Source organism: Zosterops lateralis (genome assembly GCF_965231275.1).
Source record: "Zosterops lateralis genome assembly, chromosome: 1".
NCBI classification, from domain to species: Eukaryota; Metazoa; Chordata; class Aves; order Passeriformes; family Zosteropidae; genus Zosterops; species Zosterops lateralis.
This window is the reverse complement of record NC_139762.1, coordinates 28,355,521-28,371,915: the sequence shown is the minus strand read 5'-3', so window position 1 is coordinate 28,371,915 and position 16,395 is coordinate 28,355,521. Positions and strand designations below refer to the sequence as shown.

Here is a 16,395-nt window from a genome sequence, read left to right as displayed (position 1 = left end):
AGCATTAGTTCAGTAAATAAAAAATAAGGAAGTTGCAAAAAATAAGGAAGTTGCAAAGCTATAATACTCTGGAAAACTGGCTAAGACATTTTCTCAAAGTGCTATGTTTGTATTAAACAGTGAACTAGAAATCACAATAGTGCCAAGCACTTTATAGATGCTAACTTAGCTGAAAACAAAATCTGACCTGGAACCACAGCACATCTGCAATAACGATCTGAAAAGCTTAATTTTTGGCACTATTTTTTGGCTTCATCACTACATTGGCAGGTTGTGACATAAGGAGCTACAATGGATGGCAGCAAATATTTCTCTAGTCCAGTTTCTTACCACATACAATAGCCCCAGAGAAGACTGCAAGATGAAGGCATGAACAAATCAAATTTACCCATATTACTTTCCAAAATTAACTATTATTATACACAAGTACTTTAGAGATAAAGAAATTCCATCTGAAACACTTAGTATCATATGAAGAATTTAGAAAACATAGGCTTTAGGAATAGTATTTTAAAGAACCACCAAGCTCTTCCACCATTTTATCTTAGATAAAATAATTGAAACAAATGTTGATTTCAAATTTTCTCTGAGTTTTTAGTACTTTTGCATGAGATCTTGAGGCAGGGATGGAGGGATCAAATGTATTTCACTCCATGGCATAAGAGAGATCTTGGTGGCATGCTTGTGGTGAAGAAGGAAGTTTTCTCTACTTCATCTTTCCTACTGTGACAGGGAATGGAATTTTTTTTTAAGGTTTTAATGTGCTTCCCCTTTTTGAATATCTTGGTGCCTCTGCAGACACTACTAAATGCTTTCTCAAGTAACACCATGACATCAAAATTGGGTTATTTTTACTCTACTGCTTATCAGGCTACAATATGAAAAATGGTGACTTTAGGATTATCTACCCACTGAATAAAACCACCATCTTTGCCTCGATTCCCATTTCAAGTATCACCCTTGAAACTACAAAGAGACTATTAAACCAAGTAACATTTTGCAGAAAAAAGCATCTAAAAGTTTGCACAGCATGCACACGCACACAAATTATATTCTGTGGGTGAATCCATTTTTAAATGCTGACTTACTGAGATTTTTTTTCCCAGAGCTAAATATATAAATAAAGACTGTCAGAAAAATGAGAATAAAAATAAGCATCTAAAATGCCTTAAAAACCTCTGCTCCTTTCCTTATGCTTTCTTCATGCACTTAGTAACTTGTCTTCCATTTTGAGCATTTTCTCTCCCAGATTCAGAGATATTAGAACAACTACACCTTTATTTTGACTAATTTTTTACACTGCTGTAATGGGTATTTTCTAAAGGCCTTGTCTAAACTCTGGACATTTATTTTCATAATATCCATGTGACCCTGTGTGAACAACACTGGATTAACTGAGTTTACCTATAGTGCCTGTAGGCAGTAGACAAAAAGTCTGAAAATTTGGGGGAAACTGTAGTCAAGTACAATCAAAAGATAGGAAAACATACAGGGAATGAATGATTCTATTGTCAGTTGTACAGATTTAAGGCAACTTTTTCCACTGGCAGCTCATTTTGGAATTTTGATTATAAGTCTCCCAAATATTAGAAGCTATCACTTGAATTTTTTTCTGCTTTCAGATAGAATTCTCAGGTTAGAATCCTAGATTTGACCTCTGAATCATGGAATTATGGAATCATTTAAGTGGAAAAAATCTCTAAGATCCCTAAGCCAAACCATTACCCTGCCAATGCCAAGTTCACCAGTAAACCATGTCCCTAAATGCAAGAACTACAAGTCTTTTAAATATCTCCAGGGATGGTGAGTCAATTATTTCCCTGAGGAGCATTTCTGTTAATAGATTTTTTCCTAACATCCTATCTAAACCTCCCCTGGCACAACTTGAGGCCACTTCTGGTCTTGTTACCTGGGAGAAGAGACCGGCCCCCGCCTCGGTGCAGCCGCCTTTCAGGTGGGTGTGGAGGGTCTCCTCAAGCTTCCTTTTTTCCAGACTAAACTTCCCCAACTCCTTTCCTGCTCCTCACAAGATCTGTGCTCCAGACCCTTCCCAATTCCACTGCCTTCTCTGGCAGTGTCCTTCAGTGGCCTTCTTGTAGTAAAAGGCCCAAAACTGGACACAGAATTTGAGGTATGGTCTCACCAGTGTCAAGTACAGGGGGATGGTCACTCTCCTGGTCCTGCTGGCCACAGCAACCCTGCTACAATCCAAGATGTCACTGGCCTTCTTAGCCACCTGGGCACTCTGTTGGCTCATGTTCAACTGCTGTCACCAGCACTCTGAGACTCTTTTTCGCTGGGAAGTTTTCCAGGCTCTCTGCACCCAGCCTGTACATTGCATTGGGCTGTTGAGCAGGACACACATGGTTCCCTGAACTTTGATGAATCCAAATCAACGCTGGTAGTTTTCCAACAAGCAAAGTGTGGATATGCCTCTGTTCCCTAATAGTCTGAAAAAAATTTCTCCTGGTAACTATCACAAAAAAACTTCACAAGGATACAAGCAGAGGCATCACCACTTTGTGTGAATTCCAGTCCTTGTGGTTCTCGATACCAAATAGGAGTCCAAATTTTGTGTAACTGATCACCTTATAGGCAAAAGTTGATCCTAATTTGCAGAAACAAACAGGATTTTCATTAGTTACAACATTAGCTCTCAGTTCAGTCAATCTCCTGAACCAAATATGACAAGCCTACTCTTGAGGGGTAAACTGAGAATAACAGTTGTAAAATGAGAAAAAGTGCTTCTTTTGAATGGATAAGTACAAAAGAACTGCCTAATTCAGTAAATCCAGAAACACTTTTTGTGAGTATTTTGAAGATTATTTAATTTATTGTTTCCAGAGCACACAAATGACAATGCCATCTCAGTGTCAGCCCTGTACCATTGAACTGCATGCTGACACTGAAGGAGCTCATGGTCCACGGCTGTGCGTGTCCTTCACCCCTCCCATGGGTATCACTCCACGGTCTGCCAGAGTAGCCTACTGACCCAGCTCACTCATCTGCTGGTCCAACAAGAGCAGCAGGCAGTCTGTGAACACAGATTGCCCTTTCAGCAGCAGCGTGGGCTTGGTCTGGTGGCCACAGAATTGCAGAGCATCTCCAGACCCCATCTCAGCCATCCCCCTAGGTTAAAGCCTCTTCCAGGTGCCCTGAGGAGTCCTCTGCAAGTATCTTCCTTGGTAAACACTGGCAGAATCTATGGAGTTTTAGGCAAATAACTTCAGCCAGCTAAGTCATGCAGTAGGCATATCTTCACTGTGCATTTGCAGAACTACAGAATAATACAAAGCAGTCATTATGAGAGGACACAGAAGTATCTTAAGTGACAGGAGGTGTGTGCTATTTCCCTGTGATGATTCCAACCATTTAAATAAGAATCTCACCAAAGTAAAACACCCTAGGACAAGATAACGGAAAACCAGCTTTACAAAGATACTGCTCCTCATCACAGTCTAAGTCTCTCTAAATTTAACTGCATTTTCAGGAACATCTTCAGTTTCTAACTAAAACACAGACCATAGCTACAGCACAAAATATGTAGTTCTGGGTTTTCCAGGTCATCTAGAGATTTTGGGAGACTAGGATAGCTATATAGCAATACCTAAAAATTAAAACATAATTAAAGGAAAATTGTTCACTTAAGAAGGATTTAGGAGGTCGATGACAGCTATTAAAGATAATAGTGTGTGTTAACCTACTTGATAGTCTTTAGAAAATACACGTTGAAGTTAATATAATTTTAGTTTAAAAATACTGTTAATTGACGTAGATTAATGTATATAAGACTACCACAAAAATAACAAAAATACACTAATAGCAAAAAGATGTACTCTAACAAATGACAAATCACTGATCCTACCACGCTGAAATATTTAGGCAGTATGAATTCTTCAGTGTCTAAAAATTCCACTTAACAGTGAGAGAAATGTAAAGTAACAATAGTTTGGCAAAGCAGCATGGGGACACTATTGGGATTGCACTGCAGTTTAGAGATAACCCTGAAGCAACTGGGTAGGGAAAATCTATATAACCTACATTATTAATGACTACTGACTGACCTCTGCTTATCTTCACTACCTTAAGGATGACATTGGAATCTTTGACTCTATTCAAGCTTCATTATCTCAAATCTAGCCTGCAATAGCTTAAAAGGGTTCTGATGATATTTTCAACCTATCATATAGGAAATTTCTGGTATTATGTATCATCTACAAAAAGGATCACTTGCTTTGTTCACGTAGTGCAGTGTGAGCCCTAATATTCACACTGCATGCAATGACCAAAGAATGCATTGGCATAATTTTTCACTTAAATATTACAGATAAGAGAGAAGACAACAAATCCCTTAGCAAAGAAACAAAAAATAGAACATGAAGAGTGTGCCCATAATATATTGAAGAAAGAAGCTACACTTACTTTCCTCCAGGAGAGAACTTCCATTTATAGCACACGGGACACATGGAAATGGCAACAGTGGCTTACATGACATAGCACAGTGCCACATCACGGATATCTCAAAGCAACACAGTCAAAGCTGACCAGGCAGTGCACACAAGTACACTGAAGCTCCCTGACACCAGTACAACCATCAAAATCCCCTGTAGGTGAAACAGCCCTAAACCTGAACTTCTTGCTGTTTTCCCTCCTAAAGCTCACTTAATTCTAATTTTCCAATCAATTTTCCACTCTCTTCCTCTATTTAAAAAAAAAAAAAAAAGGATTTAAAGCACATCATTGAAGCTGAAAACAAACCCGTTCTTTCCTCTTAGACTATAACAACTTGTTTAATGCTCCATAACATTTTAAAGGGGACAAATACAACAACATGCTCATTTCAAATTGAATTTACAAAAATTAAATTTTTTTTCATAGCAAGGTGTTAAAGAAAAACAGCATGTCTCATAAAATACACAGGAGCTATAATTTAATTGCTTCTTCCGATCCTATCAATTTTAAAAATTGTTTCAGATTTTTTTCCTAAATAAAAAAGAATCAAGCACTATTTAAGGAATTTTTTTTCCTCTGTAGAAATGCAATTCCAACTTATCTGTCTTCAGAATATGAATACGAATTTGTACACAAGTGATCCTAAATGCCACTGCCTTCCTGCTTTCAATGCTGCTATTTTTCCAGAGAATATATCCACAGATCAATGACCCTTTCATATGATCTGGAAATGCCAAAGAATAATACCTCAGGGAAAATACTGTTTTCACTGGAGTTAAAATATTCATTTTTACAACAGAAAGAAAGCAGAAATCCTAAAATCTTCGAGAATGCCATCCAGAAAATGTATAGACCTGGCAAATTAAAAAAAAAAAAAAAAAAAAAAAAAGGAACAGAGAACTAATAATTGTTCACTGAAAATAATTTCAAACTAAAGCCATGGTAATATTAATGAATCTCACAGATTAATAATCTGCTCATTTGGCAGCATTCACTGTAGCACATTTTTGCATGTTTGGCCATTTTTTTCTTACTGTTTATTAATTGCAGCTACTTGGAATTGATGATCTCCAGGGTACTTATCAGTGCTTATCAAGACTGATGAATGCATCCCAGATGTTGGAGTCATGTGGAGGGTCTATCTATGAACAGGATCTGTGCTGAAACCCTGAATGTTTTCCTGCAGTGAACTTGCAGGCACTCCTGACAACAGAAATGCAGCTGACAGAGTAAATTCGAGGAGTGTCTCTCCCTTCCCCTCTATCACTGCATGAGAAAGACATTCTTATGCTGATGTGTGAGTATGTACACATGATGGGGTATTGCTTGCTGCCCTGAGGGGTCTTTCAATCCTTTCCTCTACCCCAAAGGAGACTTCAGTATCAGATTATAATATTGAATGAACCTTGATGGTGTGCTTTTCTCTGTAGTCCATGTGTCAACAGGATTTCTGAATTCAATTTATTGGGTATTGGGGGGAAAACCTCACAAAAATTATTTTCTAATTTTTTTGCACACTTTTAAAATTTCTTTTAGAAACAGGGGTGAATATCAGGCAATAAAGGAGAAAACTGCAGGGATTTTAATTTTATCTCCTTTGCTTATTACACAATAGATATTTTCATCATCTATATATAAAGTATCTTTGTGAAACCCTTTAAAATATGATTTAAAACCAATGAATGCCATTTTCTATTTGCCTTTAATTTTCTCTCAATAGTAAGTTCATCAGAGTGTAACAATTAACTAACTTAATTAAGCTAACTTAATTATGTTCTTTCATAGGTCAATATGTAGAGCTACTCAGATTAATAGCAGAGCTTGTAAAGTTAATCTTCTTGTATAATGCAAATGATGCCCAGTCATGTATTAAATACCTTCCTGGTATTTAATGATGATATAGGACTGAATGTACTTTAAAGAAGGGCAGAGACTGTGAAAAGGTTAAATAAAGAAAAATGTCTTGGATTTGTGGAAATTTTGAACTGATCTAATTCATTTTTTAAATTAATAATATTCTTCTAAGAGAAACCCTCATTTCATAAGGCCATTTACAGCTTAAATATACATAAATAAATTTTGACTTCAAAAGCAGAACGGCATGACAGCATTTTCCAGCCATCTTGCGACCTTTATATTTAGTTATTAAGAAGATTACATAAAACAGTCATGTGAAGAGATTAGAGGGAAAATATGAATTACTAACTCCAGAGCATTTACATGCTTAGCTGTATTTCCCAGTTTATTTTACGGAGGAACCACTTCAGTAGTCAAAGGTATTATGTTCCTTTTCTCAGTTCATTATTAATTCACTTCTAACACAGTTAGAGTCTAAGGCTCTTTAGGCATGTGGCTTACCACTTTTGTTCTGAAATATTAATGGGAACTACAGTAATAATAATAATTACTTGTAGAAGCATAAAAAGTATAATCAAACAAATCTCTTGAGTGCCAAATGATCTGAAAAGGTGACTCAACTCCCTTGTTTTGATAAATGAGTCTGATGACTGGAAGACACACTCTGGCAAGAAAAGTTGGATTATGGGCCAAATCACCCATAAGTAATTCCACAATAACAGTCTTTTCTACAATGAATCTTAGGTCCAGAAAATATCTGAGATGCATTTCAATTCCAAGTCTGTAATCTGCTGCAACTCTTCTGATGTCAGTCAGAGAAAACAAAGAGGAGGAGTGCAATAAACATTATGCAATAAACACCTTAGAGAATGTTTACTGTAAAGGAGCATAATGAAAAGACCCCAGAAGTATGAAAACCACCACTGCTCAGAAGCTTTAAAACCAGAAAAAAGTACTAAGAAATGCACTGGAGGGATACATTCTATGCCTACCAGGTTATGGATGACATAGATGATCCAGTATGTTTTCTTCTCTTTGTTAAAGTAAGCCATTTAGTGTTTGTGGTGGTTGTTTTGTGGTGTTTTGTCTGCAGATCTCAGTATAGCAGCAGGTTCAGAGTACAAATTAACCTCTGTTCCAAAATCACATTCCAGTACCACTATTGATATAAAGGAGAATTCTTTACCTATCATACAAAATAACTAGTAAGTTATCACTTATGATTTTTCATCAGAAAACAGTCTGAGAGGTCCACACAGCATGGATATTTACAATTATTTTTTTGAGTGGGGCAGTTGCTCAGAAGTTAAACAAAAAAAAAATAGTGTTCAACACTAAATATGAGTCCAACTCACCCTGTGTCAGTAATTTTTTTTAATAGCAATGGGTCAGAAAGAATGCATTTATAGTAACAACTGTCTGACACAAACTTTCTATTAAATTCATACAAGACAGCAGCTACACAGAATACAGGGAATATATTGTTAGGCCTATGAAATTTAGAAAAGAATGCATAGGCTTTTCACAAGCACAAGCATAAGAGCTGTGCATTTATCTATACAGCTAGATATAAAAATATATTTTATCTAATATATTCTTGTGTTCTCTAAGTGCAAATCACCTCTCTACTTCTTAATGGTGCTTATTCTTCATTATGATTATTTTCTGAAATGAATTATGCCAGTGATGGAAATTCAGTTATTTACTAGTCTAATAATAGCAGATAGAAAAAATTAGCACATGACCATTAATACAAACTTTCCCATGGAATTCCTTCTAATTCAATCATTTCAGAACATGTTACATCATACTTTGTTTAAAAAGTAAAAACCTCTGTGTAATAAAATACCATAAGGATAGACTGGACTCACTGCTGATGAAGTTTATAGCTTTGTTAAAAAAAAAAAATTCCTTTTGTACTAACTTGAAATTTCCAAAGGGACTTGTTGGGAAAGGTTTTATCCCAAGATCAAGAAAGGAGGATAAATCAAGAAACAAAAGACAGTATCAGCTGCAAACTGGATTAACAGAAATTAAGCAATACTTCCTTCAATTGAACAGGAAATAATGCAGTCAAAACTGAATTCTATGATCCTTTCAGGATGCTTGTACCTTACTTACAACTAATGACAGATGACTTAAGTGTGTGACACTTTTTTTTTCTATCAAAAATATCATTATACCTTACTGTACATTACTTATGGAAAAATGTCTGTGCTCTAATAGTTCAGAAACAGGTTAGTGGGTACCTATCTTAATCCTTCTTTAGCCAAGAACCACGACGACTTGCACAGCTTTTATAGTTTGAATACGGCACCCAAAAAGCACCACAGGCACATAAGCTATTCATGTTCATATGCTACGAACACATCATTTATATTTTACCCTGAAGTGCTCCATGCTTTATATGTGCTTTTTTTTTTTTTTTTTTTTTTTTTTAGGGGAAAGTAGGGGTTTGCTGGCTGTTGCATTCATTTTTCTATCCAAGAGAAAGGATAGCACAGCTTTTCCTCTGTATCTGCACTGTTCTGGCAATGCAGACACTCAGAAAGATCAGCTCTGTTAGCCTCTAGGCTTACACTATTAAAACATGATTAATTAATTTGCCACAGGATTGGCAAGGAAATTAATACACATAACTCATGTACTTCTATTTTACTTCTAATTAAGCAAGAGAATATGCCTCTTATGAGACTCACATTTAAGGGAACTGTCAAAACTAGTATTTTCTTACTTAGATAACAATCCACTGACACCATAATTCCCCATGGATAAATGTGCTGCTTATGAAAAATGGTATCAAGACAAAGCCACCCATCTTGTTCTTTAAACACATGAAAATGGCAAAGTAAAACTACTTCAGCAACAAATCTTCACTTTCTTCAGCATCTCTGTATATACATCAAAAACCTACTTAAATATATGTACCAAATATTCTGCAACTGCCAGCTGCAAAGTGAAGCTGACCACAAAACCCAGAATAAGGGTCATGAAAGCTGATTGACCAGCCTTTCAACTTTATTGAACAATTGCAGTGTTATTCAAGCAAATGTATTTGTACATTTAAAACATTTTAAAAGCTCTGCATCTTAAGTAATCACAACATCCAGAGAATTTCCTTTCATCCATTCATGGTAAAGAATGTGTAGTAGCAGAGAAAAAAGGGCATACTAACAAAACAGTGATGTAGTTCTGAATTTTAAAAGTCTTGTGGGAACAAAAGTCCTATCTTAAGCAGTATTATTGGAGGAAAACTGCTGAAACTATATAAACTGCTTAGAAGGTCTAACAAAATTACACTGAAATTAGAATCACACCCATCTATCCTCTTTCAAATGCACTGAATTCTTCTTTTAATGTAACTTTTCAATTTCAATTCCTAAAAAACCCCAAGAAATATATACAATATTAAGATAACAATCACATCCTTATTTTAGGATGGACACAAATTTAAATTATTCAAGCATTCAAATCTATACAACTTAAATTTTATAGAGGCTTGCACAGCTTTTGGAAAGAAACAATAAAGTATCTTTCTAATTTTAAAGTCAGTTCAGTTACTTTATAAGACAGGTTTCTGCAGGTGAAATATGCTGAAGAATACACTTTCCTGAATCACTGAAAGGTGAAATTCACAGAAAACTCACGGTTTTCTAGATCTAAACACTCAATATGCTAATTATTTCTGGAGTGGCTTTTGTTCTATGCCCCATAGCTGGACACTGTCCTGATCCAACAGACAGTTAAATCTAACTTCAGAGCATCATAAGTGACTAGGAAGAAGGGCAGCAGTAAGAGGAGTGGATGCTATTCTGCCTTCCTGTTGAGAAGAACTCAAAATTCAACCATCATTTCTATTAGGAGGAATGACTAGACAGGCAAAACAAAACCTTATTTGAGTGATCAAATCCCACAAATATCATCCTACAGATGACACAAGCAACCCAGCATTAGATTCGGACCAGCCTATCTAAGAGGAAAACAAACTGTAAGCAGGAAAAAGAAAAGTGCTTTACTCAAACTAATGTGGCAGCTCATGGGATTTTTTCCTTACTTTCTCCTATTAGAAGTTGTGTGTCCTCACATTTGCAAGCCCAAGACACTTTCTGGACACTACTTTCCACAATCTTGTGAAACTTTCTCCACCTTCCTAAAACCCTTTGCTGTTAGCCATCTTGCCTTCTTTTCTCTGTCCTCACATTTCTCTTTTCCACAGCTGTGTTTGAGCTTTTCTTTAAGAACTCTCATCAATACCAATCGTTTGAATTCAGATGAGACATAAATTACACAAATAATGCACCAGTCAGTAGTCAATTCCAAGTATCAACTTAAGCAGATACTGGAAGATGTACCAGAAGACTTCAAACAAAATTAAAAATAAAAAAGGCATTAGTTGAAGTCAAGCTCTACAAACACTTTCTGGACCTATTTTTTAGGGTGCAATTCACAAGTATTTGTTTATCATGCTGACTTACCCATGAGTAACTTAGATGGGTTGTTTCATGGTGGGTTCTGAATTTGGAAATTCAGCATAATGGTGATCCCCTCTCAAGATTCCCTGCAAATCCAATCACAAAACTCTTTCTGACTCACCTCTCTCTCTTTTTGTACAAACTGCAGTAGATATGATTGGAGAAAGTCTCACTCCCTTATAAAACACATGACTGCATATTCAGTAAAACAGCTTTGACATGAACTATTACTGAACTATTTGTAAAATTTGAAAGGTGCATTTCCATCTTTTGATTCTTTGAAGTTTCCTCTCTCCCACAGCTGAGCTGCTTATATTCCACAAAAACAAAATCTGGATATCCATCTTCCTCTTAGTCACCTTTTACTAACTAACCATGTTTCATTCCTCGTTCTACAGCACTCTTCCTCTCTTTTTATTTTTAAACATCATCTGTGCTCTCAAATTTAATTTCTCCAGTGGAGTGAGGTAAGTTGACAAAGCTGAGAATTAAGACGCAGATCCCATATCCCTCCACAGACTAGAGGTCTCTTTACTACTCAAGAATACATAAAAATACTACTTGAAGCTTGTACTACCCTATCCATCCTCAGTATGCTTAGATGTGGTAACCTGACTTTCTATCTTGGAATACATATGATATACTAAAATAAGTGAATCTACTTGGTCTAATTCCAAGAGACACTCTAAAGAATTCTGGCTTCCTACTCTGGACCTTCCCTCTTCTTCAGACAAAGTGACAAGACTATCAGAGAAATGAAGATATTTATCTAAAGGCTGTACTAAACTAATAAATGGCATTGTATTTCCTATCACTAGCACCTGATACTCTCCTTTGCTGTGAAAAATACAGTCAAAAGAAATCTAAGGAAAAAAGCAGCAATTATAACCTGGTACTTGATATATTTCTAATAGTAATAATACAAACTGAACTGTTTGAATAAGCCAAGATTAAGTGTCAAGGCTGCCACAAGGGAAGTACTTACATCTCATAGGAAAGGTTAATTTAAGGATAAGAACAGTTCTCTGGGAAGATGATTTCCACCATGAAATGAAGTTAGGAGTCTGAATTCTACAGACAACCTCTCCTCCAGCTATAGTCCACTATGACAGGGACGCACAGCAGGGACATAAAACACCTTAAGTCATTGCAACTCTATGGAACTACTTAAGCAACTTTGCTTACAACAGCAAGTATGAACTAATGACCACACTACATCACTTTTTTGAAACCAAGAGAACAATGAAAGACCCAATAACAGGAAGAGTCTTTCCTGTGCATAAGCCAGAAGCTAGCCATATTTAAATTTTGTGAAGGATGATAAAAGTTTATATCTACCTATAATACCTATGTACAGATTCTATTTTTGACTCTTCAGTGTAATAAAGTTAATTTAGCCAGAATCTAACAGGGCTCCTGTTACTGCCATGGCATGAAAGATAGGAACAATAAAAAAAATTCCTAATTACTGACAATAAGAAACAGTATTTAAAAAGTAGCATATATTATGGAATATACTTGTAGGTACCATTAATAATAGTCCTGAGTTTTACCTTGGTCTTTCATGCTGTTTATATGGGAGTATAAGACTGAGCTCTAGCTTTAAAAAGTCTCTGTTATTAGTAGCACAACACTTGGCATGAAAAACAGAGGTGAATGTGTATTCCCCAACAGTTAATCTTGGAAAAAAATAGACACAGAATGTCCTACCTCTTCTGGACGTTTCTGTGCCACCGATATCAGCTCTTCAGAGCTACTTCTTGAGGTAGAGGGTACCACGTTACCTGGGGCCTCTGAGACCACCTCATTTGACGGCTCGGAGTCCTGAGGGCAACAGACACAAACAGACCCCTCAGCAGCGTGTTCATGTGCCACGCCAAGAAAATGAGACTTTTCAGAGGAACTGTGCTTTAAGCACAGAGAGAAAAATAAAAAATACTTGAGGTCTGAAACTCTACTCTTTTCTTCCTGGGCAACTTTTTTTTGCCTCAGTCAAGAACATCTGTCATTTATTTTCTCTTGAAATAGTAATATTTTCTTCATTAGAGCATTTTAAGACTTATTAAGTAGTTACAGCATTTCAGAATTGCAAAGTTCTGAATAAGCAGGTTTTCTTTGTCAATACCTACCCCTGCTCCTGAACTGTAAGGAAGGGAATATTACATTTTGTCCACTTATGGCAGATGGATGCTTCTGCAAAACAGCTGGAGCCATGCTAGAACAACCCCCAAAAATGTATTTTACCACTATTTACCAAATGTATTTACCAAATGTATTTTACTGTAAACCAGTATAGCACACAACTTGGTAAAGTTAAAGCTGTTAGTAGAGTTTGCTATCTTTTAGTAAATTTAACATTACAGTAAAATAAATAAAAATTCTTATATTCTATTTTCCAAATTGCCTTGATTTTGCCACGCAATGTGACTAAATAATTCAAAATAAAAACCACTTTAATACCTTCACTGCTTCACACAGAGGTTTTGATAACAGCATAGATTGAGACATTTTAATGCAGAGAAAAAATCCATTAGTCGGTACAATCTCTACTGTGCTTGTCGTAATGCTCATTACAGAAGGTATTTCAGATGTCATCGCTTAGCAAGCAGAGTATGTACTTTTGATATATCCCTTTCTTTCTACATTCACTAATTGCAAGGAAATCAAGATTATACTTTTGGAAACTGCAAGCTGCGAGCTCATTATTAAGTTTTCAAACATAACAACCTGCAAAAAGTAAATTAAAATTTCATAATGATAATATTCTGCAAGTTAAGTTTAGCCCATTGCATGGAAAGGGAAAAAGTGAGGACTGGTCCAACAACCATTACCGAATCACACAGAGAATCACATCTCGTGACATCAGATACTGTAAAAGAATTAACACATGGAGGGAGTTCTCAAAGACTATAAAGTGGAAAAAATACCTTCTGAGCCTAAATATTTCTAATAAAGCCTTTTTACACCTTTCTCATTGCATCAGCTCTCTGTGACAGAAAAATGATATTCTAGACCAATTTGCAACATGCTACTTTAAAATTTGGGTTTGGTATGAGACAGACATTTTAAGAAAAAAACAGCTTTCAGAAGAAAATAGCTTTTAGTGAAGACTAAGGAATATCATCAATTAAAATGTTAACAGTGAAGTCCAACTGCCATTGCGCTGAACTGTTTTATGGGCATAATGCTGGATCTATGGAACAAAAGAAAAAAAAAGGTATCTTGGAAAAATGTCAGCCAGAGTGAGCTGCAAGGTGAAACATCTCTAGCATTCTGATAATAAAAGTCCAATTTTGCCCATGCTATATACATCATAAAAAGGAACTTTGCATCATGTTCATCCTGACTGCTCACCGGTTTCCCTGGATTTGTACAGGCAAACATCCTCTCTCTCAAAGGCTGCCTCAGTTTGGTCCCAGTGAATTAGGACAATGAGAATATTTCTTCTTGTTGACCCAATTAGCCATGAGCTAACTCTGAGTTTAGAACAGTACTGTTTTCTCCTTGAGAAACTTAAATCAATGTCATGCAATTTATCAGCTCAATATGTTTCCAGAAGCTCTTCTGCGCTTCTCTACAAAAACCAAAAGTAACAAACATATCTGCTGGAAGAAAATTATATACTTGTCTGAATCTGTTGATTCAATGATTTCTCTCCTTGAATTCTGCTTGTATTTTGTCCTAAGCAAGCTTTTGTTATGATGTTTTTACCTGTGGAAGATAATGGTGGCAACCATTTTCAGTTAATTGCTTTTTTAAAGTAATAAATAGTGTTTTTCAAAATTATCTGAGCAGCTGCAATTTGGTATGCTTGCTTTCCTGTTACATTCCTTTGTCTCAACAGGTCCATGGATTCTTTTTTATATCAAATCTTGAGCATCTTCTCCAGCAGCCTGGCCATCCTTCTCCTAAGAACCAGCTGGCTAATTTAATACTTCTATTTTTAGAGAGACGGATGGAAACCTAATTTACTTTATTATTCAGAAACCAATCCAAGCAAATATGCCTCTCTTTCCAATTGCACTGGTGTTATTATTTTTTTTCACATTGTAAGTTGGTCAGAGCATGGTATTAATAATGCCAAGGTCCTGGGTTTGATCCCAGTATTGACTTAAAAAGCTGCACTTGATGATCCTTGTGGGTCCCTACCAATCCAGACTATTCCATGATCTAAATATGTAACACAGGCAACCTATGTTGCTCTGAACTAGTTTGGCAACACATGAAATACAGCTTTCAGAACAGACATATTCACTAAGTGGAATGAATCCTTTCATGAACAGTACCACAATAAAAATGCTGCAAGGTGCAAATGAAAACATTTTTGGAGCTGCTTCCAGGTGTGTTATGAGTATGTGATCAAGTGAGCAACAGTTCTGGTTAGAAATCCTGGTACTTTTACTTGTACTCTGGCAAGTAAAACAATCTGAAAAAATATTAGCATCATTTAAACTTGTAAAGGAAAGGCAAAAAATCTGTACCACTGACCTGAATCAGTATTTTTACCGAAGAGGTGTTAAAAGGAAAAAGTACTTAAAAAATAATTAAAATTTATTGTCCTAAAGTCACTTTATTATTTTTTCAAGGTCCTGCATGACAGAAACAATGACTATGGTATTATCATTAATATGTCAGCCTCAGCTGTAGCAGTGATGGACATGGTGGTTTATGGACATATAATTAACACAGTAACTATTTTGGGACGTGTTTTCTGGTGTTTAAGCCCTTCCCACTTCATTACTTTATTATTTAACTTATTAATATTTTCCAAACTACACAAGAACAATCATAAATCTGCATTTTCAAGTCAGACAGATCAACAGATAGCTTTATAATGGATTACAGTATTTAGGTATATTAATTAATAAATTATGGGGGAAAGCCACTAAATGGTACTTCCAGCTTCCTCAAAATGTAGAAATACTTTATGAAAGGTGCATTATAAACAAATAAATTCCAAATGATCAGTAATAAACTTTTTTCTGAAAAATGCAGATTTTGATCAAAGCTCCTCAGAACACGAACCTTCTTGGACGTATAAAACCTTGAAGAAACATGTAATGTGTATTCTGCTATGTTTATGCAAGAAAGATAGTCCTGCTTTTAACTATGGCTCCCTCCCTGTGACCTAAATGTTCATGCAGTTTAAGATATCACAAATGCATGGGCTCGATCAATCTCTTTTCTGCAGAAAATTGTGTTTTAATTATATGTTGACATAAATACATAAAAATCAGATATTCTAGTCCTGGGATGGAATCTGCTTACTAGTTTTTGCAGTATTCAGTTATCTTCTTCCCTTCACTCCAATCAGTGCATTTGCTCTTTGCATATACTGTACAGGAGCACACTTTGAACTTTTAGTATTGTCCTTTTCTGTGCAGAAGGAACACTGACACAGTATGCTGAAAAATCAATAGTGCATACAGAACAGATGTGGATTTCATTTGCAAGCCACATGAAAGTGATAGATTTCAAAGGGAGGTATTTATGGTTTATGCTATGCCTGATGCTGTGGCTTAATTTAAAAATTTGACTATTCTCACATTTTGCTTTTCAAAAACCAGACCTTTAATTCAAGATTGAGGCACATATACAAGTATGCATCTAGCAA

The 16,395-nt window shown here is 35.9% G+C and overlaps 1 protein-coding gene across 5 annotated transcripts in view; it reads right to left on the bottom strand.

The window, feature by feature from the left end:
* PHF14 (PHD finger protein 14) overlaps nucleotides 1-16,395 on the bottom strand; it is a gene marked incomplete at its 5' end in the record, with an annotated part of 163,155 nt that overhangs the window by 21,001 nt on the left and 125,759 nt on the right. For 3 of the 5 annotated variants that reach the window (XM_083881182.1, XM_083881179.1, XM_083881177.1), the window contains one exon: nucleotides 12,492-12,605. The exons of 1 other annotated variant lie outside the window; for it this stretch is intronic. In XM_083881182.1, coding sequence (XP_083737308.1) covers nucleotides 12,492-12,605 — 114 coding nt within the window. Of the gene's footprint in view, nucleotides 1-10,784; nucleotides 10,868-12,491; nucleotides 12,606-16,395 lie in introns of all 5 variants that reach the window. One more of the 5 variants, XM_083881178.1, reaches the window with a different exon arrangement.